Consider the following 26,987-nt stretch of genomic DNA (forward strand, 5'->3'; position numbering starts at 1 on the left):
AGAGGTAAAAAATGAGATGTGGTGTGTTTCCCAGAAAAAAGGAGCTGAAGCAAAGCCATTGCACTTTAAGCATCCTAAGGGCTTTGATGAGAGAAGTATAGTGTTGCTTGGCTTGCTGCTGATTTGGCAGCCTCTGTCTCTTCACTGCATGTTTCATGTGCGCCCTTCATTTGTTTCTTTTTTTTCCTCTTTTGTATCTTACTCATCAGAATGTGAGGTAAAAGGCTGCTACCGCAACACTCTTGTTCCAAGCAGCTTATGCTAGCCAGCTTTCCCAGAGAACATAATCCTTACACAAACACCTTAACTCATGAAGGAAGAAGGTCCAGTGCGACGTAGGTTTTCTTCATGCGCTGGGATTTCTTCTGTGTTTTCTCCACGAGCTGATGGCCGAAGGCTTGTCCGGAATGCTTCATTTGGCGGATATAACGAGCTCTCTCCGGCTTTACCAGGTTTGTTTCAGTCTTGCATTCCTTAAAATGAACAGAAGCGAATAAAATTTTCACCTCAAAGTTTTAAGCTTGAATGAAAATAATGTACTGAGATGTTGGTAGAAATCGGAAAGAGTACTGCTTGTATGCATTTAGATAACAGCTCTTTGTAGTGGCAAGATTTGCAGACAGGCAAACGAGTAAGTTAGCTTTTACACTGCCACAAATCTCACTTTAAAATGCATTGGTGGATTTGAGACTGACTGGAATGTTTGATTTGGTTGTTTGGGCTTTTAGGACTGAGGTTCTGTGATGTGGTTTATAAATGCCTTCCTTTCTTGTACTTTCCACTGACCCCCCTCCTCCACCACACACACACATAATGGATCTGCTTTAAAATTGTAAGGTACAGCAGAAGGTTTTCATTTAGCTGTAACTCCTGGAAAATCTGCAGGCTGGTCATCAAGGGTTTGACATAAAATGACAAGACAGAAAATGAGGGCTAAAACATAGCCTTGCTAAACTCTGTAGTGCAAGATTTGGATTTCAATCTCCTTTTGCTCAGATACGTTGTTTCCTGAAAATCAGTACTGGAATATTGAAATGGATTGGTAGAGTTTCATTGTTCCTAATGTGCTCTTCTGATGCAGGTACCTGAATTTCAGCAGTTTATTTCAGAAAGCCTTAGTGCTTGAAAATGTGTTACAAGGTCACCCATTCCTGAAAGGGGACATAGTACAAATTGTGCATTCTTTCCAGGATTGCTCTGGGTATGTGATTGGTCTTGTGTGTGTGCACAGATGCACTTTATTGTGTAGTCGTACCCCACACCACAGGGCCAGGATGCTGCAGGGGGAAGGAAAGGGGGGAATAAAATAGTTTTCACTTTCTATTGCATGTCTCCTGGAGCATGGCTCACTGCATTTGTAAGCCCTGGTTCTGAAGCCCTGGAGCAGAGTTGGGTGCAGAGCATGGGGGAAGTTGCAGACTGGCGGTTAGGGGGGTCTCTGCAGACACCGTGTCTTAGTAAACTTGTTTTATCCTGGAATGTTTCCTTTTACTCTGCTCAGGAAATGATTAGCCTTCTACCAAGAATCTAACACTGAGTTTTATTCAAGCTGCTTACAGAATAAAAGATCTCAAAGCTTGAAAGCATGGGGTTGGCAACTAGACAGATGCTTCTTACCTTTAAAATAAATGTGTAGTCTGGTAATTAGTGAAAACAAAAGGGTTTCATTTTGTATTTGCTTCCTTTTTGTATAGAATTCTGCAATTAAAGCTGATCACTGTTCATAAGCAGACAATAAATGACTACTTAAAATGCAGAATAAATGGAAAGAGGTTTTTAATGAAAAAATTCAAGTGTGTACATAGAATTAAAAAATGCTTTCTCTTTTGAAGTCTTCCATTATATCTGAAGAATTTAAACATTCCTAACATGCTTAATAAACATTCTTTATATACTCTTTCAGATTGGCTTAAGTAAAGAGTAATTGTCTAAAAGATACTCATATGTAGTTACAGTGATGACAGTCTTTGGTTAGGTTTTTTTATTTTATATGGTGCTTGCAAAAGAAAACACGACTGTGAGAAAACACATAAAAGGAGTTGCTTACTTTTCTGATTACTTCACTTTCAAAGTCCATGGAGGAATCTGAATTAGTTAATATGAAATTGTAGTCTTAAATCTGGTTGTCAAGAAGCTTTTGAAAGCCAGTCAGTTAAAAAGACTACTGTTCCCTGTGTTCAATTCTTTTAAAAGATTTTTTTCCCAATGTGTTTATTATATAGCACCAGTATTGACAACTCCCACTAAGTACAGCTCATACTTCTTCCAGAAACATTTTCCAGCTCAATTATTTGTTCCTCAAAACTGCACATGCACACCAGTAATCAAATCAGGCTGTTCCTTTCTTTTCACTTGGAAGTCAGTAATATTGTTGCTTGGATTGCTGTTTGTGATCTTTTCCTGCATTGCATTGCTTTTTTGCTGGTTTTTTCTGTATGTTTCAAAAAGAGCCTCCAGTGGATAGTAATTATTTCTTTTATGGATAAAATAGATCTGACATTAAAATGTAACCATGTTTATTTTCTGATGTATTTTTCTCATGTATCGTAATTGCAAATGGCATTTATTGAGAGGCACAAAGCCAGTATTTGAGATGAAAGAGTTATGTGGTAGGTTTTGTTTTTTCCCTTCCTTCAAAACTGATTGAAGGGACAGATTGTGGATGCAACTTTAAAAAATACATGTTATGCTTGAAAATTGAAATCTATTACCTTGACAGTTTTGTTTGAAACTGTACCCTGCCACAGTCTTTATCCTAAATAGTCTCTAATCTTGGAGTGTACATAGCCTTGTTTTTTGTCAACAGTGTTTTGAAGAGGTTTTTGTTTGTTTTTTTTTTTTGGATTGTCTACATAATCTGTCTCAATCTCTAAAGCAGCACTGTTTGACTTTGTTTCATCGGCCTCTTGTATACAGTGGTTCTAGTTCCTCTGTCAGGCTCTTATATCTGTCTGAAAGCTCCTAATGAGTTTAATGTAGATTTTCACCTGCAAGTTTTGGAAGAACATGCTGAGGGAGTGCTCACAGTAGGAGCGCACTAATGGACAGTTTCCCGTGGCTTCTAAGGTCATACCATGAACTGTGGCTGACTGCACTGGCATTGGGATCACCTTTCAGAGCCCATGGGACCTGTCCTGTTAAGATAAGGAAGGTCACACTGGGAGAAAGTCTGTTAAGATGTGGTGTTGCTTTGAACACAATTGCTGATGCTCAAAACTGCTTTAGAGAGTACAGCAGTGGCACTGCTAACGTTAAAGGTTGCTTTCAGGATTGCAGGTAGAAAATGATACATAAATTCAAAGGATGCAATAGAGAGGAAATTACAGAAAGGGACTGTTCAACACCTGAATTTCCACATTGTAAAATGTGAGCTCAGGTTATTTCGTTAAAGAGCTGCTAATTGAGTTACAAGATGGGAAAGAACAAGTAAGCTAAAATATTAAGTCCCAAACCACTGCTGATAAACACTGAAAAACTAGAAACACTTTCTTTATATTACCCCCTGCTTCTATCCTTTTGTGCCCTGGCAATCTCTGCTCCAGACAGCTGTCTGTATTGTGAGCTTATCCCTCTACAGAGAGGGAGGTTACAAGTAGGATGGTAGGGGATGCAAAGCTGAAAAACTGGGTTTCCTCACAGACCGAGATGGGGCAGTGCAAGGTGTTCCAGCAGGTGCAGCACCCTGACTTGGCTTTGCTGATGAAGCCCTGAGAGAGCCCTTTTCTGTGCATGTGGGGGAGGGAGGGAGCAGTTGGTGTGGTGGTATGCTCATGAATCACCTGGCACGCACACCTCTCCAGCTCGAGACACTGAAAGCAAGGAGATGAAATTCATGGAAATGCCACTGAACTTTGGTCTTCATGTCCAGTTCTCTGTGACAGAATAGTTCTTTCTGGTCATTTCGTCGTGGTGATACTGATGCAAAGCTTGTTTGTGAAAATAAAAAATGTATGTCTGTTAGATAAGGGCATGTAAAGTTCTTAAAATTGTTGTGCTTTAGAAAGCAAGCTTTGAATAATAGCTTCTTTCCGTAAGAACAATCCTGACTTAGCACTTCCTTGCTGATTTCCCTCACTAAGCCTTCTGTATGTGCCATTAAATAAATAAAAATGGCAAAGTCGTTAGAAAATGCCTGCATTGCATTTTCAATGGGACTTGATGCCTTTTGAGGAATTTCTTTGGGTGGTGCTGGATGAGGTCTGTTATGGTCCTGGGGTGTGTTTGACTGCCTAAGGCTGGCATCGAATCCAGTGACTTCTCAGTGAGCTAAGGCAAGTGTAGCCTCTGAGGCTTTAAACAGCCTTTGTTTTGTTTCATGCCTGATAACTAATGCTATAGCAAATGTGCTTTTGCATTTGGTATTATCCAGGAAATGTGGCTTCTGGTGTCTGGATTTTTTATGGGTTCCTTAGTACTACACATCTGCCTGTCAAGGTACTTCTTCCCTGTTGTTAAATGGTCTTCTGTGTTACAGGTTTTCATTAGCTGAACAAACCTGTTGCAGGTGTGTGTTGGAAGAATTTCAAAATTAAGGATTTAGTGAACTGTGTCCAGGTGGGGCTTCTATGAAGATGTGTAAAAGTTGTTTGTAAAGGCATGTAGGACTTCCTTTTATTTATGTGAACATAGAATGAGATATTGTACTGCAGTATATAATTTTTTAAAATCTGATCTTGAAAAATAATATCTGCACAAAAATAATAAATACAAAGGGAGAAAAAAAACGGAAAAAACTGATTACCAGACCAAAACCAAGAGGAATCTCAAGATTTCTCGTGTAACCTGGAGATCAACCTAATGCCTCTTTAACTCCATGAATCTTCCCAAGATGTGTAATTGTGACAAATGAATCAGTTCTGTCTTAAAGTTTCTATGTATCATAAGTTGTGGAAGGGGGAAGATAATAATTAGAAAAAAAAAAAATTCCTACAATGGACAAACTACCCAACACCACTGCTACCGAAAGTTAGAAATTCTTCCAAAGCTCATAGTTTCCCCGCACATACACACATTCCCCTGAAGAATGTGAAATCAAGGAGCTGCCCTGGTAAGTCTTCTCATTTCGGGGATCAGAATACCGACTTGTGTTCCAAAGTCGGGACCATGCCCGGAGGGACGCTCTGAAGCTCTGGTGGTGTCGGTGGGTGCAGCGTGCCCGGCTGGTGCCGTGTCCGGGGCGGTGGCCGTGGGTGCCGGGTGTCCTTGCTGGTGCAATGCCCTCTCGTGGGCACAGCTCTCAGACACCCCCAGCTTCTGAGACCAGGCTTCTCAGCTGCCTGGGCTGTTCGGATATCCATGTATGACTGCATGGTTTAATCTGCCTTCTCTCTGAAGGGCGAGTAAACGATGGCATGCTGACTTACACAGATAAATGCATTGTGTAATTTTTGTTATTCCTGTTTATAAAAGCTGTATGCTGCCACCACCCTATTCAAATAAAATGGATCAGCGAGTGAGATGATGTGTCTTGTAAGCAGAGTAGGCGATTTTTTGCGAGAGGGTGCCAGGTTTTCAGTCTATGTTCTGTGGCACATAGCAGCTGTGTGGCAGCACCCATACCAGTTGTGTCCCTGTTTTCCATTGTCACACATACACAGACTTACTTTGCTTTACTGGGGAGGTGTGGGGTTTGTCACAGAAGAAAAACATGGGATTTTGATAACTGTTTTAATATAAAGCCTTGTAGTTATGCTTCTTCAGTGTCAAGTTGGAAGTATAAATTCAAGGCTAATGTAAGGAACTTTTTCCATTTTCTTGCAAAAAAATTCTGACTGGTGATTTTTCATCAGATTTGCTTTCATGTAGCTGGTATTTAACAATTACCTAGCTACAGAAATGAACAAATAAAAAAAGGCTTTATTTAGTACTCTTCTCTGTGCCTGCATGTATGCAGGTAGGGGAGAATGAGAAAATAAAAGGACAAAAGTTGGCACATTGTATTTACAATTCATCAGGTGATTGGATCAGGTGTGGCATTTTCCAAATACCAGTGGACTGTTCTTGCCTCTTAGTGGGTATTAAATTAGTGTATATTGTAGTAGCTAGTGTTTTCAACTGATGAGACAGATTGGTATGTATATGTTATTTGGAAATCCAATTTACTTGTACTTTTTAATGCTAAACACATAGGTAAGTTTATTTCAAAGGCTAGCTCATGTAAATTGTTAATGAATTTAAATTATTTGCATAATGCTGGTTTTTTTCTTTAAGGTTTTGACAAAGGGAAGGATGAAGCATCACAAAGTAAAGAGGATGTGGCATATTCTATGTCAAAAAGCAAGGTAAGGAAAACAACTTCTTAACCAGGCTTAAAAATGTTGGTGTATAAAGGAGTAAGCATTTTTAATTAAAGGCAAATGTATTTAACTTTTGTTGTAGATAATCTTGAAGATTACTCTTCAGATTCAGCAATAGATAAAGATTAAAGGGAATTTCTTACTATAGTTCCCAGGATGACATCACATGCAAATGTGTGGTTCAAAGTAGTGAAAATTAAATATGGAGTCTTCTTGCTGTTGTCTTGGAGTGGGATGTTCCCTTGCCATAGATTTTAAATTACCTTGCCATAGAGTTTGAAGGCTCTAATTTACGCAGCTGTATGGTTTTGTGTTTTCTGCTAGGATGTCCACTGTCTTTTTACAGAGGCAGATGTGGTAGCAAACAATTAAACAGAGTGTCAGGGTGCAGCTGGTGTGGGTTGCTCTGGAAGGTGAGGACCAGATCTTGAGCACAGCTAGCTCCCAGGGGAAAGGGGGGAATTCCTGATTTTTTGCTGCTTTTGTGCACAGCTGTTCCCACAGCACTCTGCCCTGGGCACAGGCAGCCACACCCCTTGGAGATACGGTTTGCACTCAAGGTCTTGACACAAATTTTTCTGTGATATTTGCCATAGCAGAGCTGTAAAGAGAAACATTAGAAAGATATTGAAGGAAAACGAAGAGACGTAAAGATTATAGTAGCATTTCCCAGCTTACATGGTGTCATTGAAATTGCAGCGGGATAAGCAGTTTCGTTTCTGCAGCTGATGCTGCAGTTTTGTGGTGTGTAGCTAAGCGTTTCAAACTGCTGATGTCCTACATGTGACTTGGAATCACGAAACTTTGTATCTTTTTGCTTTAGTGCATCCTAGAGCCTCGCTTGTCAGGGATATCAAGGAAGTGTACTTCACCATCCAGCTTTCTTCTGATCAAAATGTTGGTCCAGAAACCTCAAAATCAGTTTGACTTTGAAATCAAGTTAATGTGATCTCTTCTGACTTGAATTTATTCCAGACTCTCAAGAATCATTTATCTTTGACTATCCAATTCCTTTTTCCTTTCCCTTATATTTTTCTTGGTTCTTGTCTTTCCAGGATCTTAAGTCTTTGTGTTCTTTGCTATTACTTTTTTTGTGTCTTTCTTTTGAAAATGAGACCAAGATTCCTAATTCTGCTAATACATGCTTTTTTTCACCCATTTTTTTAAATTGCTGCATGTGGGCTCTGATTATACTAGTGGAAGTGAAATAGCAGCCCTTCTTCCTAAGAGAGAATGGAAAAGCAGTGATGGGACTTGCCTGGAATCTGGTACTGAATGTACTTTGCTGAGAGTTACAGCAGGTTCTCTTAAAGTGTTTTATTCTAAATTTTTTATCCCATTTGCTATGTGTAGATGTAACAGTGAGAAGGTTACTGGCTTAAAAATATGCACTGACCTGTCTCAAAACACTGAATAGGTGAATCTAGACCTTTACTCAGTGTCATATTACTGAGATTTAAAACTGAGACAATGAGAAAAGGAGTTTTTGTAGCCTGTGAAACTTCCTGGTTTGGGGTTTTTATATGCGTGACCTTTAGATTGCCTTAGCTTTCTGTTAGTGAGCAACTAGAATATTTTTTAATGTTTTGCTTAAGTTGCTCCATTATAGCTTGCATAATGAATTCATTACCTCTTCTTATGTGACAGTGATAAGCATTTCTCCCCTCTTCTGTTGTTACATTTAAGGTACTGTATTTCTTTAAATTCTAGAGAGAGGAATTTAATTTCAAGTTGTATGCTTATCTTAAGGCTAAATTTTGAGTGTCAATAACATACCTTTATTGCAAAATAAAGAGGTTTCCTTCAGTTTTCCAAGACAGATACAGAAGTTAAAGAAAATTTACTTATCATTAAACCTGTTTTGAGCTAAAATTACTTTTTGTCAGTTATTGCACATATCTTTTTTACAGTAGCTAAGTAGACTCCTGTAAAGTCTTAGTTCTGAATAAAAGATGTAAAATAGAATCCAGGTTAAATTGTTCAGTACAGCTTGTGAATCTTTGTGTTTTGTTTCCTTTGTTTGAGCAGCTTGTGAGTTAAGAGAGTGCTCAAGTGCACCGTTTTTACTATTGCAGTAAGTTTTCCTCAAAGCTTGCGTATTTTTGACTGTCATTTTACAGTATTCCAAAATACAAATTCAGTGAATAGACTTTGCACTGTAGTTTGAGATTTGAAATGTGGAACATCTTGAGGGTTAGTTTTAATAAAATGTCTTTGAATTTGAATTGAATACACAGTTTAGAATGTTACGCTGATTTTTTTTTTTTTGACAATGCAGAAAGTTTGCATCCACCAGGCTTATGTTTCAGTGTACAAAGAAATACAACTCTTTGTAATTTATCTGAAGTTTGTATAGAGTGCATACCTTCTCAATGTTCTCTGACTTCCAATAGGAATGATATGAAAACTCTGTGATAAACTCCTCTTTTTCCTTTTTTTTTCCCCCCCTAAAGAGTGCTGTTCCTAAAGTGACTGTTTGATGTCTTGAGTTCCCTTTGAACTAGTAGGCAGCAAACCCTAGGAATAAACTTTGAACCTTACAAGACATGGGGGAGAGGTGGGGGGGGGAAGATCATGTGGTGCTGAGGGAGCTCGTTGTCCTGCATGAACAGGACTTGGGTGTCACGAAAAACCTGGGTCTCAGTCTTGCCTGACACCACCGCGAGCTTCTTGAAGATGACTTGCAAAGTAATCAGAGCGTGGAATTAGGGAGCAAGGAGCAGAACGAGTGCCATTAGTGGGCATTTCTACTCTGATGTTTTATAGAGCACTGAATTCTAGACTGAAGAGGCTGTATTTTCCTTCATGAGTCACAGGGTAAGTGCCTCTATAGCAGTCCGTTTGGAGAAGCTGTCAAGTTGTGCATGAAGACAGCTGATTCTGTATTGTGATTCATACATCCTGGGAATGACTCCTGTGTTAAAACACCTGTATCCTCCTAAAACATTCTCTCTCTGCTAAAATAATGCCTAGCTATTCAAGCATTCTCTGTCTAGTAAAAGTCTACATGAGCTAAATACTTACTATGTATAGGTCAACTGCTTCCAAAGGAATCTCAGACTTCTTTCCCATAAAACCCTTATGAAAAGAGGCTCCATGAATAGGTGGTGAACACCTCATGTTACAAGTTGTAGTTTGTTGGTTTGGGTTTTTTTAATGGGGAAGCAGTAGAGAAGTGAGAGGGAATGGGAACCTTAGAAACATAATTGCACTTCAAACACTTTCAAAAGTGCAAGCATCAGTAATATATTCTTGTATCTGTCATTGTCATTTATTTATTTATTATGTGTGTTGTGAATTTCAGTCTGAATCCAAGCTTTTCAATGGCTCTGAGAAGGACATCTCTCAATCTTCAAGCAAACTTACAAAAAAAGAATCTCTCAAGGTGAATTAATTTCCTAGTAACTCCTCGTGGACAATAGATGCATTTATGTAGTTTTATCTTATTCTCTAATGAGAAGACAAAAATGCCAAATGGAATATTTAAGTATTGTGAGAAGCTGTGCTGTTGAGTCTCTCCAAATTTTACCGTATTTTTACTTGAATAATGGCATTCTATAATGCAGTCTTTAAGATGGCACAATGTTGTAGAATAACGCAGAAGATTATAGGTTAATTCAAGTTGGCAAGGATGTCAGGACACCTACATGCAATGAAATGACAAATGGAATTATCAATATTACAGTTTGACTGCATTTCTACTGTGTTGTAGCAAGACCAACTTCCCCCTGTGTTGTAGCAAGACCAACCTCCACTGCTTGGCAGATACCATTTCAGGAGAAACGTAGAATTATTTGGCTTTAAATGAGGGAGATATGTTGCTGCAGATTTCTCCTGGGGAGGGAACATAACTGGTGGGTAAGGACCACAGATTGGATAATGTACCTATAAATTGGAACCTAGTCCAGTTTTGGTTTTGTACTTTACACCAGGAAAGGAAGAGAGGAGGGGGCTGGTTTGGTTGGTTTTTTCTCCCCTTTGATTCTAACAGGAGGTTCAAAGTCCTCAGTTTTAAAAGAAAATTGCAGAAGAATCTGAAATTGGCTACATCGTAGCTGCTCTTGAAATAATTGTTTGCACTTTGAAGTCAAATAGTCTGTTTTAAAGTTACTTTTCTATATCTGTATTGTGAATTGAATTTAGCAGGTTTTTCCTCAGCTTATATTGGTCAGTGCCTTTTTGTGCTGATAACTGGCTTATGGCTGTGACACTGTAAATATTTTTATTATTATTTACAGGTTCAAAAGAAAAACTACAGAGAAGAAAAGAAGAGAGCCACAAAAGAATTACTTAGCACGATCACGGACCCCTCAGTTATTGTTATGGCTGACTGGTTGAAGGTCAGAATCCAAGTGTGAAACCTGAGTTGAAGATGGAGCAGTTAGTTGCTTGCTGCTTTCTGGCCAGAATAGAAAAGGCTCAATCTTTTACTTGCTGTTAATGTTTTTCTACAGGCACAGCAGCCACTAATTGCATCCCAAGGTCTCTGTGCTCAAATCCTAGGGGACTAATAGAGGAACCTAGCTCCCACTTACTGCAGTCACCCTAGTCACATGCATCCTGTGTGTATTGCCATCACTTTGGGATGAGTTGGCTTTGCAATTCTCATTTTGTCCTTCTCATTTTATGCTTTGAAGTGCAACTCTGTTACATACATAACAATAGCAAAAATTATTCAGTCGGATATTTGAATGCAGATTTCTCAGTGTATTTCTTGTAATTTTCCTTTCCTCTCTTAAGAACTAGCTGGTACTACTATCTTAAAAATAGCAGTCCATGTTATCAACAGTAGTGCAGTTTATACATTTCTACATGTTCCTTACATTCGTAAATATATTCTTTGGCTAGGAATAGCATAGTAGTACTGTACAAATAGTGCAAGAAAGAAGATCTTTAACCTGTTTTTACTGTTTGCTCCAAACAAATAACTTGCCAGGAAAAAGTTTCTCCAGTTTTTGCAAAAATCGATGTAAACAGGCCAAAACACTGCTCAGAGGTCAAGTTGTCATTCAGTTCTACAGACACAGAAGCAATTAAAATTCAGAGTTGAGAGAATTGATGCAAGCAGTCTGATGAGATGTGGAAATTCCGGGAATTCTTTTAATTCACAAACAGGTTGAAGCTAACAGCTGTTGTAAAAGGTTTTATCTAAGAACTTCGAATATATGAGTTATTTTGTTAATATCTTGTTTTTATTATCAGATGTCTGACCTGTGTTCAGAGGAGCTTTATTTCCAAAGATTATCATGTCCTTGTGCTAGTGATAAAATATATTTCAAATAGGAAAATTCATTAAGTTTTCAGATGAGTTGTCATACTTCCCATATCTGGATGTGTGCATACCCATTTGTAGAATTGAGTACTCATCAAGACAGAAGAGCAAGCAGACCTTTATATTCTTTAATAAACCTGGGTAAACTTTTTAAAGCTTTTAAATAAAAGCTAATAAATTTCAATTTTAATTTTGTTAAGGAGGATGGTTTTGGTATTGACTTCACTGAGATACAAGTGTAATTATTTATCTTCTAGATTCGTGGTACCTTGAAAAGCTGGACCAAACTGTGGTGTGTACTGAAACCAGGAGTGTTGCTTCTTTACAAAACTCCCAAAAATGACCAGTGGGTAGGAACAGTGCTGCTGAACGTTTGTGAACTCATCGAGAGGCCTTCTAAAAAAGATGGCTTTTGTTTCAAACTTTTTCATCCTTTGGAGCAGACTATATGGGCTACAAAGGTTAGTGGTAGCATGCATGGTTCTTAAGGGATGGCTAGCATTAATCAGCTATGAATAAAGACAACCTTAATGAAAAGCTGAACAATGTTCTCTGTTTGAGCTTCAATGGTTTGTTTATTCTGAATATAAGCCCTCAACATCTAGTCTTGTTTATCAGAAAAGGTATTTGATTTATGCTGCTCTGTGTACTTAAAGAGCTTCAGAAGTGTTGTGTGCAAAGGGTTGCTGTTAAAAAGGTTAATGCCATCACACATCACATAAATGAAAGGAATGAGAGTTTAAGATTGTATTTTACACCAGTCAAATCTGAGAAATTAAGGGGAGATTTGCCAAAATGAGAGAGTTTTGTTAGAAACATTTCTTGGTGTCCAATTCTATATTCATGTAATAAAATGTCACTTTAGTTCAATTTGCTTTAAGAGTCAAAATGCAGATTGCTTGCTTGTGCGATACTAGCTTATATTGCAGCTTGTTATGATGTTAGGAGGATAAATATATTCATTTAGTTCTGATGTCTGTTTGCCTTGTCATACATGGCATAATATTGTGAGCAGCTCTTACCTATGTTGAGAAGCACAGTGTGTTCTACAGGGCAAAGGTTTATTTCAATATCTTGTAAGGATCTTTAATGCTTGCTCTTACTCATTGTTTATAACCTGATAAACTATTGTAGTTCTTGTTTTGTGTTTGCATGTGGAGAGGGGATGTGGAAGCACAGCACAAGTGAACATATTTTCCTTCTGAAATAACTTCTTGCTTTAGATGAAATTACTGTACAATATTAGGGCCCTTGTTATAATTAATTATACCCTCTGCAATATTCATCTTACAATCTCACAATCAGTAGCTATCTTATCTTCTAAATCTTAAATTGATACAGATGTACTGACACATCTGTAGAATATGCTGTATTAAATTTGTCATCCTTTTCCTAGGGAAGTCAGGCAGTATAATTCCTGATGCTTGGAGTCATCCTGAATTGTGATCATTTATCAGTGTTAATCTAAATTTACCAAACTTAGATCAAATCACTTGTAGTTTCTTTTGAATAATTTATTATTGCTTAGGCAGACTTTTCAGTAATTAGTGGTGATTTCACATTTGCAGAACACAAACTTCATATCCTTTTCCAAATCTATAGTGTTTGGTGTTAACGTGCTTTATTTATGATATGTATACATGCATTGCAAAGCGGTGGCCTGTCTGCAGAAGATCACAAATCAGTCGTATATTTCTTTATTGCTTGGCAATGAGAAATGGATTTGTTTGTTTTTTTAACTAGATATTTAGAATTTAGAGGACATGCCCTACCAGATTTTTACTTTTTTAAGGTAGGTCAAATTTTAAACCTGAACGAGTTGATATTGTCCATTCTAAATGTGCTGAGAGCTGGAGTGACGTTTGTTCATTTTGGTATGGCTATTTGCAGTTGAGAATTACTGGATTCCTTTAAATGAAAGGCCTTTAAGTTTGAAGCCCTGTTCTGCCTTGTTTACCTAGTCAATCATAATATCCTAGTTACAGATTTATTGTCGTGAGGCAAACTTGCGCAAGTGTAATAGCAATTGACCGATCTAGAGTGGATTTAGCAGAAAGAACCTCAAGTCCAAGGCAAAATGAGCCTTGTTTGCAGTCCGTGCAGAAAGATAGCATTGCAAAAAACATGTGTAGAGGTATAAGTACTGCCGGAGATTTTCTCGCTTGAACACACTTGCCATGGTGTGTCCTTCTGGCAGACTGCAAATTCTCTTCTTCAGTAGTTCGTGGCCAGTCACTTCACATGCTCCCTTAAGCCTGTTGCTGTGGTCTTTGATGTTCCTCCTGCACTCTGAGGTAGCTGATGCACTGTACCTTGTTTTGTCTTCCTTGTGTGCCTGGTCCTGATGCCATTCCAGTTTTCTGAAATTAATAACTGGAAAAGTTAATGCAAATAACTTTTTCTGAGTCAATTTACTCAGGGGTGACTGCTTATCAGTTTCCATTGCTGTCTTTGAAAGAATGTTCATGACATTTGAGTTTTATTGGCATGAATATTCTGTAAGAAGTAAACTTCAAATTTTTTTTAATCTAATGGAATTTTTGACTTGACCATTGGGTTGGAGTAGTTGTAGCATCATTCCATCAGGAATAGAGACAATCCAAATAAAGTCACCCAGCAAACAGAAACTAATTTGCCTCTTGTACAGATCACTAACTACTGGAAGTTGGTTTTGAAACCATAATGAGTGATACCAAAGAAAAGTATCCAGTGCTGCTGTAACAGTAACCAATTAGAGGAAATCAAGATCCATGAGCAGTTATATAAAATAAGTCAACTTACTTAAATCTTTGCTAAAAATTACTCACTTGGTTTTAGTCAATATATTGTTAAAACAGGAAGTGTAACTTTCTTGCAGAAAAAAAAGCAAAACCAGACACCAAAACCATCCTGCACCTCTAAATTGTAGTTGTTTGGTACAGAATAAGTAGCATACCCTGAAGTGGCCACAGTATAAACCCAGAGGGCAGATCTCATGAGCAGAAGTCTGCTGTTAGTCTGTGTCCTGTGACCCAAGTGTTTTCAAGGACTTCCGATGGTTGAGGCCTTTGCACAGTGCTGGTGCACCCATGGTGCTGTGGTCCCCTCCGGGCAGCGCCCCAGCACCTCTCCCACCCCTGCCTGGTGTGGTGCCATGGTGCTCTCCCCTCCTCTGCTGAGACTGGGCTTCTTCCCTGCCTTCCCGCCCTTGGGGTGAGGAGTGATCGTGCTCTGGGGTTGTCCATCTTGGTTCTTGGTACCCCTAACTCCTAATCCCAGTGTTGCTGCTTCACCAAAGGCTTTTTGTAGGCACAGCTTTCCTCTCTCTCAGGGGGAGGCGGAGGTTTGGAATCTTGTTTCTAACACGCAGTTGCTGTTACTCTATACTGACTCCTTGGGAGTTTCTGAACATCATTTACACCAGCTCTAGCTTGTCTGTATTGGTATTTAAGTGCCACCAAGACTACTCCTTTACCTGCTTCTCACCCTCAGAAACGTTCTGGCTGTTTCATTTGCTTGCTTCTAAAATTATCTGCCTTTACCTGCTTTTGCTCAAAACTTCTGCTGGCTTTCCAATTCCCTCTTCTAAGCCTTATACTGGCTTTCCATTAGGCTTCTCTGGGGGAAAACAGTAAAGATCAAAGTATGTTAACACATCAGTTAGGCAGGCTTAACCCAGCTTTCAGCGATAGCTTCACGTATGTTTAATACAGCCCTCTTTGCCTATCAATTGTCTTTAAGTTACCACAGGTAAACTTTTTTGGAAGGGAATTCAAAATGGTTATTTAAGATTTTATTCCAAAATGAAGGTTGACAGAAATGGAAAGGTCTTTTGGATTTTTTTTTTTTTTAATGTGAAGCGCAAAAGACTTCATAGTGAAAATAAAAGTTTGGCCAAGTCTGATCTACACACCAAAAACCAAAGCAACCAAAAAAAAAAAAACCAAAAAAAAAAAACCAAACAAAAACCAGCAAAAAAACCCCATTTAAACCAAAAACAAAACAAAACCACCAACTAAACTAAACTTTTTTTTTAATCCCAAAGACCATTCTTTTTAAAAGTAGGCTTGAATTGGGTCCAATACTTAGAATGAAGTCTTTGAAGAAGAAATCCAGTGAAAGAGGGCTGTCCATCTTTCCATTCATGTCTTCATTAGATGTTGCTGAGTGACAGTAAATAGCCCTGCAGTGTGTCAGCTTCTTACTACATTGAATGATAAACTGTAAAAATGAATTAAAATATCTGATGCTGTTTCTTGTTTTGTGTATTTCAAGGGTCCTAAAGGTGAAGCAGTTGGTGCTATAACTCTGCCATTGCCCAGCAGTTACTTGATCATCCGAGCCGCTTCAGAATCAGATGGTAAATAGATATTTCATTGATTTTCAGCAGTGACAACAGTTAGTTATGAGAAAGAGATGGTTTCAATTGTCTTATCATGTCTGTTACAGCACTTTGATTGCAGTTTAGTTGTTATTAAGGTTCTCCTTTAATTTAGAGCATTCAATTATGTTGGTACTTTTACATGGTTACTAAAGGATAATATTGACCTGAAGAAAATGTTACTGAACTCCTTGTAGTTGCCTTTTGTTGACTAGGTAGAGGAGGGGGAAAGGGTTATCTGTGATTTAGCTGTATTAATATGTGTCTAAATATCAAGCTAGTGCCATTGTAAAGTACTAATACAGGTGTATTCTTATTAAAGCATTTCTGTGTTAAGTGCAGCAGTTGCACACAGTTCTAGTAGTAAAGATTCCTTCAAAATGTAGTTTTGTAACACCCTTCACTGGGAAGGTGGTGATCAGTGCAACTACCTTCTAAAGTTAAAATGTGAAAAAAAATTTAAGACTGTTGTGTAGCCTTTCTAGCAGGTGCTTTTCATCTACTGATAAATTAAGCATACCCCTGCAGACTTTAAAAATAGGACTCTCTTTGCCTTTTATATTGAGAAATGGATTAGATAGATGGAAAAGAAGAAGTGGAAAGAATATACAAATTTGTTTAGTTACTTTTTGCCAAAGAAAATTAGAATATCTGCTTTTTAGCTTTTGAAATGTTATTTATATGCTATCATTATAGTTCTTTTTCCACACTGTTATCATATTGCTTGGGCAAATTTTGCCAAATGATGCAGTTACTTAGTCTTCAGAATTAGAGCAGGGCTGCAGGCAACTTTGGAGGCATTCCACAGTCAGGGCCTGGGTGGAACCAGAGTTGCATTAAGGAAGAAATGCTGGAATATGCTCTAACAAAACCATGATTTACCTTGCTTGTCCTGCCCTGAAGCATCCCTTGTACCAAAGCTGGGTATTTGTGCGTTGTTTTTACATCCCCACCAGATTGTAAAATCCAGTGCATGTAACATGGAACCACTCTGAAGTGTGTCTTCAAAGGCAATGTGAGCAGGCCCAAAGGACTAATTTTCCCAGTTAGGAAACAGAAGTGGTATAATTCTGTTAAATCCTGTATTTTTAGTCTAATACTAAATTTGTCTTTAGGCAGGTGTTGGATGGATGCTTTGGAGCTGGCACTGAAATGTTCAAGTCTGCTTAAACGTACAATGATTAGGGAAGGTAAAGAGCACGATTTGAACTCCTCAGCAGACAGTACTCATGTCTCTTTCTATGGCCTGCTTCGTGCTAACAACCTGCACAGTGGAGAAAACTTACCGTAAGTGAATTAATTGCTAAACCTGATAGCTTTTGGCAGAACCTTGTAGTGATAATTTCGCCACAGGGAGGCTAAGGCTGCAGTTTATTTTGCTCCCAAGTTCTCTTTATATGCCTTATTTGCACTGTGTTTTATACTCTGCACATAAAATGAAAAAGTCTTTTATTAAGGGAAGTGGATCCAGAGGAAAGTTTGTCCCAAGGAAGTTGGAGTATCACATCAGTAAGTTCAAGTACTCAGTTAAACTGTTCAAAATAGAAAAAATTAAAATTTTAAGTTGATGTCCCTTGTTAGCTTCCACAGAAAATCAGAAGCTTCGTACACATGACAAAAGTAAGTAGATGTGAATTTACATTGCTGTACTTTAGTTAAAGAAATGAATAATCCTTTATTTAAATGGTTTCAGCATGAATCATCAGATGGATGAATAATAATTCAGTCACCTTATGATTAAATGCATAAAAGTTAAAATTGTCTGATATCACCTGGTGTCTAATGTGTGAGTGCCCTTGAGTTGCTCCCTGCTTATTCAATAAATACTTTCAGCCAGGTTTTTGTGAGCATAAGCTTTTGTGGAAATAAATTATTGAGTGTAGTGAATGAATGGTTGCAGTGGGTTGATTGTGGCTGATGCCAGGCACCCACTAAAGCCTCTCTCTCACTACCCTGTGCAGCTGGATAGGGAGAGAAAATTTAACAAAGGGTTCATGAGTTGAGATAAGGACCAGGAGAGGTCACTCACTAAATACCATCATGGGCAAAACAGGCTTGAGTTAGAGATATTGATTGGATTTATTACTAACAAAATCAGAACAGAATAATGAGAAGTAAAATATGACCTTAAAAAACACCTCTGCCCCACCCCTCCCTCCTTCCCAGCTCTGCCTCCTTCCTCAGAGGCACAGGGAGACAGGGAATGGGGGTTTCCAGCTGCTACTCAGGGAGAGGAATCCACCATGGGGATCGCTCCCACAGGAGATCTCCCACAGGGGTTCTCTGAACCCCAACATGAGTCCATTGCACGGGCAACAGTTCTCCACGAACTGCTGCCACATGGGTCACTCTTGCACAGGGGGCGGCTCTTGAGGCACAGCCTGCTGCAGTGTGGGTCTCCCACAGGGTCACAAGTCCTACAAGGACACTGCTTCAGCGTGGGCTCCTCTCCCAAAAGTCTGCAGGCCCCTGCCAGGAGCCTGCTTCACCACAGGCCTCCCATGGTCTCACAGCCTCCTCTCAGGCATCCACCTCAGTAATCTTCCACCAGTTCAATATACTTTCAGGTGAAGATTTAGCTGTCCATTTGTCTTTTCTGGCTGGGCAGGAATTTTGTACTGCTGTTAAGAGTGTGCTGTCCCAGGGAGAGACCTCGACTGGGAGAAATGCAATTCTTTTTATGCAATGCAGAGATGGTCTGAGAAAAGCACAAAAAAGGCAAATTCTTGCCCCCTGCAACAACTCAAGGCCCTATCCAGATGACCAAGTTTGGTTCAGCTGCAGTTTTGCTCCTTCTTTTATCTCATAGAAACAATATGACTGCTGTGTACAATTCAGCTGGAGATCTGTACTCTGGAATAGCTGTTTTATATCAACTGCTGTCCCAGATTACAATCACAGCAATTAGCTACAGCTGTTAAGTCTAATTAAGACTAATGCGTTAATTAAGTAGATGTTTTGATATGGCATATTCTGAGAGTATTCAGTGTGCTTAACTGTCTAAGGAACAAAACTGGCAGGTCTAGCTTTAATTGGGTTGACAGAAAAGGGAGAAGAAAGGTGAAAGCAATTTTAGCTTCAGCTGAGAGAGAGCTTTTTTAAGTAGGTTAATAGCAAGAGAAGGTCCAAGGAAAACCTTGGACCAATACTTGTTGAAGATGGTCACCTGAAAAACAGGGATGAAGAAAAATCAGGCATGTTCAATGCTTTTTTTTTTTTTCCCCCTTAGTCATTAATATTATTAGTAGACCTTGGGCTGCTTGATGCCCTTCAGTTGGAGGCCCATGAGTGCAGGATCAGTGACTTTCCATTTGTGGACACTGAAATTGTGAGAGACAGTTGTATCAGCTGAATGTTTGTAAGTCTGTGTTATCCAATGGGATTCATCACACAGCACTGGAGGAGCTAGTGGATGTTATGGCAGGGTACCTCTCAGTTGTCTACCCTAGGGTCTGTGGAGTCTGAGGAGGTCCCCACTGACTGGAAACTAGCCAACAGTATTCAGATTTACAAGAAAGGCCTGAGGGAAGACCCAGGAACCTATGGACCTGTGAGTCTAACCTCAGTGCGTGGAAAAACTATGGAGAAGATCATATTGTGTTCTATTGAAAGACATTTAAAGAACAGTGAATCGCCAGGCACAGTCCATGGGGAGTCATGTTTAGCTAATATGATATCCTTCTATGATAAGGTCAGTTGCCTACTGGATGAAGATAAGGTGGTGGCTGTAGTTTTTCTGGATTTTAGTAAGGCTTTTGATATTGTCTCTCACAGGGTCATTCTGGACAAATTATTCAACTGTGAGATGAGCTGGTCACAGTGTGCTGGTTGAAGAACTGGGTGAATGGCAGGACTCAAAGGGATGTGGTGAATGGAGCCACATCTGGCTGGTGACACCAGCAGTATCCCTCGGGGCTCAATCACGGGCCTGTTCTGTTCAGTGTTTTTATCAGTGATCTGGATGTAAGAGTTGAATGCACTCTTAGCAAGTTTGCTGTCAATACCAAACAGGGAGGTGCTGCTGACTCTCCAGGGATAAGAGGCCTTGCAGAGGGATCTGCATAAATTGGAGAGTTGGTCAATCATCAATGGCATGGAATTAAAGAAGTCCAAATGCCTGATTCTGGACCTAGGGCAGGGTAATGCCAGGCACAAGAATAAATTGGGAGAGGAGTGGCTGGGGGGAGCAGCCTTGCCCTCACGGTGGCCTTAGGTGACTGTTGGGTGGAGGCGGGCACAGGGCTGGACAAGGGGCAGTGGAAAGGGGCCAGGGGCTGCTGTCTGACAGCAGGATCAACATGGATCAGCAGTGAGCCCTGGCAGCCAAGAGGGCAAACTCCATCCTGGGGTGCATCAAACAGACATTAACTAGCTGGTCAAGAGAGGTGATTATGCCACTGTATTCAACATTCGTGTGGCCTCACCTTGAGGGATGTGTGCAGTTCTGAGCCCCAAAATTTAAAAAGTTTGTGAAGGTTCTTTACTATGTTCTGAGGATGAGCAACAAATCATGTTACAGGGCTGGAAGGCATGTCCTGTGAGGAGGGACTGAGAACTTTCAGTTTGTCTAGTTTTGAGAAAAGGAGGCTGAGGCAAACTTACAGCTCTCTTACAGCTTTCTGAGGAGGGCAACTGGAAAGGGAGGTGCTGAACTCTTCTCCCTGGTATGGAAGCATGGGAATGATTTAAAGTATCATCAGAAGAGGTTTAGACTGGACATTAGGGAGCATTTTTTTACCGAGAGTATGGTCAAGATACTGGAACAGGTTTCCTAGAGAGGTGGTTGGTGTCCCAGGCTCATCAGTCACTTGACAGTTCAGTGAGAAGAGTATGCATCCTATATGTTTCCAGCAAGGTTAGTTTGACATTTCTGCCACCTCAGGCTTGATACTGGCAATTTTGGTGTGTATTTTTATTAAGATCCTGGTTTGGAAACAACAAAATGATTGTGTAAAGTTAAAGATTCATTTAGCCTTTGTTTTTTATAGGTTAAATGACAGTGAAATTGAAAGGCATCACTTTAAAGATCAAGATACGTACTCTGACAAGTCCGATAAGGAAAATGACCATGACCACGAGGAATCTGATAACGATGGATTGGGGAAAAGTGAAGAAAGCGATAGTGACACATCGGAGCGACAGGATGATTCTTATGTCGATCCAGAACCAATTGATATCAAGGAAACTACTTATTTAGAACAGAGTCATGAAGAACTTGGGGAGGTAAAAGTGCTGTTGATGTACTGAGCAAGTAGCTTCCCCAAATAGTAAGCTGATATTTTAAGGGTCAGACTACACTTGAAAGCTGACTTACAGGATTGGCTTTCGTATTTTCAGCAATAAAGTATAGAAAAGGTTCTGTTCGCCCATATTTTGCTCTGCTTTGGCACTCTTGTGCTAATGTATGAGATTTTAACAGATAATGAAATTACCTGGTGTATTGCTCAGACAGAAGGTACAGAAAGGGCCACCTGCAGCAGAAGTTCATCATGACTACTTTTGTTGTTCTTTTTTGTTCTTTTGTTGTTACTTCTGTTTGGGTTTTATTAACTTAGTCCTGTTTTTTTTCTTCAAGTAAAAATCTTCAAGTTGAAGGTTTGAATGCAACCCGACACTTCTTTTTTTTTTTTTTTTTCCTGCAAGAGAGAAGTTAAGCAGTTGTAGAGTCTGCAGAATTTAGTGGAAGGCTTGCTGTGTTTCTGATGTCACCTTGCATTCTAACGATGCCCCAGAGTTGTTATTCCACTTCTGCAGGTTGTTTTATGTATTTGCCTGTACAGGCAAATATGACAGGGATTTGTAAACCAAAAAACTTGGTAACAGAAATCGAAATAAACCTTGTCACTAATCTCCTCTTTCTCCTTAAGAGAAATGACTATGTGATTTGGTTTTATTTAATACTCATGGAACTTGAGTATCTTATGCTTTAGTACTTTCTAGTACCATTTCTAGACAAAGCAGTATTTTAGGAGAAGCTGAGGAGTTTTAAGTGACAAATTTTTGAGTATGCATTTTAGAACTGTTCTGAAAAAAGAGATACCTTTCCTTGCTTTTCCTACAACCATTGCTCTTGATTTCAGAATCTATATGGGATAATATCTTCCCTCTTCCTGGGCAGAAAGGAGCATATTGGAGTCTGGCTGCTGGTTTTGCTCAGTTACCCTTAAGTCATGTTCATTTTTTAAGGAAAACCACTGATGCTGCTGACTGATCCAAGGCAGTGAAAAGCATAAATATGTCAGCTTTCATGGCTGGGAAAAGCTGGGGGAATGAACAGCCCTTTGGAGTACAAGCCCTGCATTTGAGAAGAGAGTAATGCACTTGGTGCCTAGGAAAGGACTAAGGGAGGATTTCTGAACAGCATTCTACCTCAAATTTTTCCAGTTTAGGAATGATGAAAACAAATGCAGCTTTTAATGCTGAATAGTATAACTATCATACTTCATTAAAGATGTATCATAAGTGTATTTATAGAAACTTGATCTAACTTCATAGTTGCTTCAGCATCTCGGAGTGCTTTATTTTAAGTATCCATTTCCCATTCTCACTGCAACCTTAGAATATTTGACCCGTCTTCTGGAGGATTGTTTCCTTTCTCCTTTCTGTAAGCAATTTTTTGGTTCATCCTAGGCAGGGGAGGCTGCTCAGACAGAAGAAGTGTCTGAAGAAAACAAAAGTTTGATCTGGACACTGTTGAAGCAAGTCCGGCCAGGAATGGACTTGTCCAAGGTTGTACTGCCTACATTTATTTTGGAACCTCGCTCTTTCCTGGACAAGCTGTCTGATTACTACTACCATGCAGACTTTCTGTCTGAGTAAGTCAATCCTATCTCGGGTTTTCATTCTTACAATTTTTAAAATTAAAGTAGGGTAAGAGTGTCAGATACTGTCATTTTCTGAAAAGCTAACTGCCTTGAGAGCTCATGTGGTACATCTTGAAGTCTGGCCCCTCTTAGTAATTTAATAGCAATTGTGTTGCAGGCATTTCTGCTTTAGCTTCTGAAGACTGGTTGAAAGACTTCTGAAAATGAGTTTAATTTTTTTCTCTCGAAGACACATATTTAAAATGAGAAACCAATACTAGTTAATATTTTTTAATACAGTGTTAAGTTCTGTCCAGATTTATAGTTGTCTGCTCAAATGTAGCAAATAAAGACTGTAAATAGAAATATTATTCAGCTCAGAGCTCTGCATGTAAGTAGGCTGGTAGTAAAAAGATACTAAACTAGTAACCTGTAAATGGAAGAACCTGAGTGGGGATGGGACAGAATTTAATGTTACAAAGAACAGCCTCAAATATGGAAATACCATTTCTGGCATTTTTGTTTTACTTCAATTTTCAGACAAGTATTTGAAAACTTTAAATTTTGTGAGATTGGGCTGAAAGTTTTACAGTACTGCAAATCACTAACTTGTTTTAGTCAGCTCATAGATTCAAGATATATCACAATAATTGATAGCATGTTATAAATGATGCAATACTGACACTTGATCTGTGTTCTCTGCTTCACAGAGCTGCTCTTGAAGAGAATGCTTACAACCGCATGAAAAAAGTAGTGAAGTGGTATTTGTCAGGATTCTACAAAAAGCCAAAGGTATACTTTCACATATTATTTTGTCTTTAGTCATTGTGTCTAGTTTGAGGGCTTAGGGACGTGGTGGAGTAAGTTTTTCTTTTTAAATTATATTGTAATGCATTTTTTTAAAAAGCAAGGTAAAGTTTTCATTGCTTATACAAACACATCATGGAAATTTTTGGTCTCTAGCCATGCTTAAAATAGACTATATTCTGTTGCATTTGTCCCTTGGAGTAGAAATTGAACTAAGTATTTTTTGATAAAGTTGAGCCAGTTTTGTATTTACCATTCTTCAGTGATAACAGTCTGAAATTGGAGGACTAACGTTTCCACCACTTCATTTAGCTTTGTGCTAAATACTCTTCCTAGTCATGTTGTTGGGAAATAGTATCGACAGAAAGTACTTACTACCTAACTTCAGACAAAAGTTCTGTAATAATTCTGCAAAAAAACCTCCCTTGTATTCTGTGTCCTTACAAGTAGAATAGTTTAGTGGATATACTGAATGTATGATAATTTTCCTAGAATGAAGAGCAGAGTAATTGAGCGTAGTATTCAAATGATGAAATCAAGTACCATGTACTTTAGCATATATATTAGGATAATTTTTTTTCCTGTGTGTCTTATCTTCAGTGATAGACTGATAAAATGTTTTGTGACTTGTGTACATGCATGGTATGGTTACTCTCTATTCAACTTCTGTTTAGGGACTAAAAAAGCCGTACAATCCTATACTTGGAGAGACTTTCCGCTGCATGTGGATTCATCCAAGGACAAACAGCAAGACTTTTTATATTGCAGAACAGGTAGCTGCGATAACTAGAACAAATACTTTTAAGAAAAATCAATGTATTGTATATTTGTGCTAGTTAAATACTATGGTAGTTTCAGAAAATCTACTGAAATGTACGAATTGTATCCTAAAACCTCTCCTGGTGAGCATAGTTTTCTTACAGATGTCTCTTTTAAGTGTGTCTTCCTAAAGAGAGAGAGGGAGGAAGGTGTTTCCAATATTTCTGTTCCCTCTTCCTCTGGGACAAGTCATGTGCTGATTTTCTTAATTCTTGAAATTCAGTAGGTGATTGCTTGATCTTTATCTCTGAAGATTTTAGTCAAATTTCACATCTATTAACTGCATTCTAATATGTGCAGCCTGAATTTTGCGTTGTCATTATCAGCTTAAGGCTTATACTATATTTATTGTATTGCTTGTTCTTGTTTTTGTTTTTCTCAAGTATGTGGTTTTTTTCCAACAGGTATCACATCATCCTCCAATATCTGCCTTCTATGTTAGCAACCGCAAGGATGGTTTTTGCCTTAGTGGTAGCATTCTGGCCAAATCAAAATTCTATGGTAAATAATGGGGGTTTTTTGGTTGTATGTTTATTGAGGGATGTAAAATTGGTGCACGTGAGCTGTTTTTTTTGGGTGAAAGAAGGCTGTTAGAAGAGTCAGTGTTTTGGTTGTTGTACTGTCCTTTCCTTACAAAGTTTTTGCTACTGGTCTTCAGAATTTTAGTTTTTATTTTTGGAGTATTTTACTTTTTAATCAGAGACACTGTGTATTATAGCGGCTTCACTAGACAGGATAGGTTGCAGTGCTAAATATATTGATGTTCTTAATTGCATTCCTTAGTTATTAGGGAATGTTGACTGTTGTCTTGCAGGATGAGAAATGTGACAGTCTGTCTTTGAATTTCAGGGAATTCATTATCTGCCATACTGGATGGAGAAGGACGGCTAACGTTTCTAAATAGGGGAGAAGATTATGTAATGACAATGCCATATGCCCATTGTAAAGGTAGTGGGTTTTTTTCGTTCTCTAGATGGCAAAGTTATGAGAAAAGAAGTTTGTTATTCTAAATAGTTAATTATTCTAAATAATGTACTGTGTTGGATTCAAACTTGTCAGCTGAGAAGAGTGTTCTGAATATTGGCAACAGTGGTGGCTGTAGGCTTCCACATATTTTATCAGGAGAAAAATACATGTGTTGTTTAAGCCATGTTTTAATTTTTGACACAGAGAAAGATTTTTTTTTTTCATAAATAGTAAGAGATAGTAAGAGCGTGTGTGTGTATATATATTTATATAGTAATCTGTCACTACATTACATTAATTTACTGTTTGAGTTGCCTTTTTTTAGAGAAGCTTTGAGCTTTTCCAATATTTTCCTCTTGTAAACATCAAAGGCAATGTAGTATCTATACCATAGTGTGATTTGATTGTAAATCATGAACATTTGTCTTTAGTTTCACTATGGGAAATGGGTCAGTGCTTTGAAAAGCTTTCTGGAAGGTCGGTAATAGCACAAAATAGATTTCAGAATTGCTCATTTTTAAGCTGTAGCTTATTCAGTATTGTCTACCCTGTACTCCAGAATGCCCTTTCAGAATAGCTAGAATTCTCTTTCAGAAGCCTGACTGTAAAGTCACCAAACATAATACTTTCTTCCTTTGAGATATATGAAGATCAATTAGCAGAAATAGGTAATCTGAGTTTAGATTTTTCTCTTTCCATTGTTTTTTAATGTTTTTAATATTGTGTTGTATTTTTTTTATACCTTTGATGGCAAAAATAATACTTAGCAATTAAAGCACATAACATACACACATACATTCAAGTCAAACAGGAAGAAGGAGAATTAGTGTTACTAATAAAGCTGATAGGGAGAAAGGTAGAAGGATATGCAGGGAAGGCATATTTGCACATGCATCCAGTGTATGTAAAATACATTCAATGATTCAAACACTGGATTGCAGGGGGAAAGATAGTAATCATGGGAAAGCAAGCGTACTCAGCACTGTCACCCTTGTACTTTCAAAAGTCTTTAGGGAGTGATCAGAGTTGTCATACATTGGTTGTCCATGAATGTCTTCACCTGTAGCCTGACTGTACATACTGCTTCTTTTTGAGTGAAGTTTTTCTTTGCTGTCTTTGTCATAGATTATTTTCTTGTCTTAACCTCAGAAGCTTCCCTCCTCCAGTCATCTCCAATAAGACTAAACATCACCCTTGCTAGAGCCGGCAGCTTACGCTGCCAAAGATACGTCTTCATAAACTGTTTTTCTGCTTATCTGTAATTCACTTGGATCTTTTTGTTTCTGTCTGGGTTTTCTTATTTGGCAGAAAGATCGTGATTATCATTAGGAAAGGCCATCTGAAAATACCATTTTTCCTCTGGCATAAGCATGTTTACTCTAGGAATTGTACCCAAGTAACTTAGAGGTTTTGTTCAGTTAAAAATAGTCATTTTAGCTGTTTTTTTGTTTTTGTTTTTTTTTTTGTTTTGTTTTGTTTTTTTTTTTCTCTTGCAGGAATTCTTTATGGAACAATGACCTTAGAGCTTGGAGGAACAGTCAACATCACCTGTGAGAAAACTGGCTACAGTGCAACAATTGAATTCAAACTCAAGGTTAGTAAGCGCTGTGAGTGGGCGCAAGAAGCAGAATGAACATCATGTCCACTCACATAAGCTAAACAAA

At 38.6% G+C, this 26,987-nt stretch overlaps 1 protein-coding gene across 9 annotated transcripts in view; it reads left to right on the forward strand.

Moving 5' to 3' along the window:
• Positions 1-26,987, forward strand: part of OSBPL8 (oxysterol binding protein like 8) — an 85,670-nt gene that overhangs the window by 48,797 nt on the left and 9,886 nt on the right. For 8 of the 9 annotated variants that reach the window (XM_032105251.1, XM_032105253.1, XM_032105252.1 and 5 more), the window contains 13 exons: positions 6,211-6,281; positions 9,601-9,681; positions 10,535-10,636; positions 11,826-12,029; positions 15,823-15,907; positions 17,044-17,215; positions 20,917-21,151; positions 22,559-22,743; positions 23,442-23,523; positions 24,213-24,311; positions 24,762-24,858; positions 25,207-25,305; positions 26,820-26,917. In XM_032105251.1, the coding sequence (XP_031961142.1) occupies positions 6,211-6,281; positions 9,601-9,681; positions 10,535-10,636; positions 11,826-12,029; positions 15,823-15,907; positions 17,044-17,215; positions 20,917-21,151; positions 22,559-22,743; positions 23,442-23,523; positions 24,213-24,311; positions 24,762-24,858; positions 25,207-25,305; positions 26,820-26,917 (1,610 nt within the window). Of the gene's footprint in view, positions 1-209; positions 453-6,210; positions 6,282-9,600; positions 9,682-10,534; positions 10,637-11,825; positions 12,030-15,822; positions 15,908-17,043; positions 17,216-20,916; positions 21,152-22,558; positions 22,744-23,441; positions 23,524-24,212; positions 24,312-24,761; positions 24,859-25,206; positions 25,306-26,819; positions 26,918-26,987 lie in introns of all 9 variants that reach the window. The other variant, XM_032105254.1, reaches the window with a different exon arrangement.

Source organism: Corvus moneduloides, chromosome 4 (assembly GCF_009650955.1).
Source record: "Corvus moneduloides isolate bCorMon1 chromosome 4, bCorMon1.pri, whole genome shotgun sequence".
Classification (NCBI taxonomy): Eukaryota; Metazoa; Chordata; class Aves; order Passeriformes; family Corvidae; genus Corvus; species Corvus moneduloides.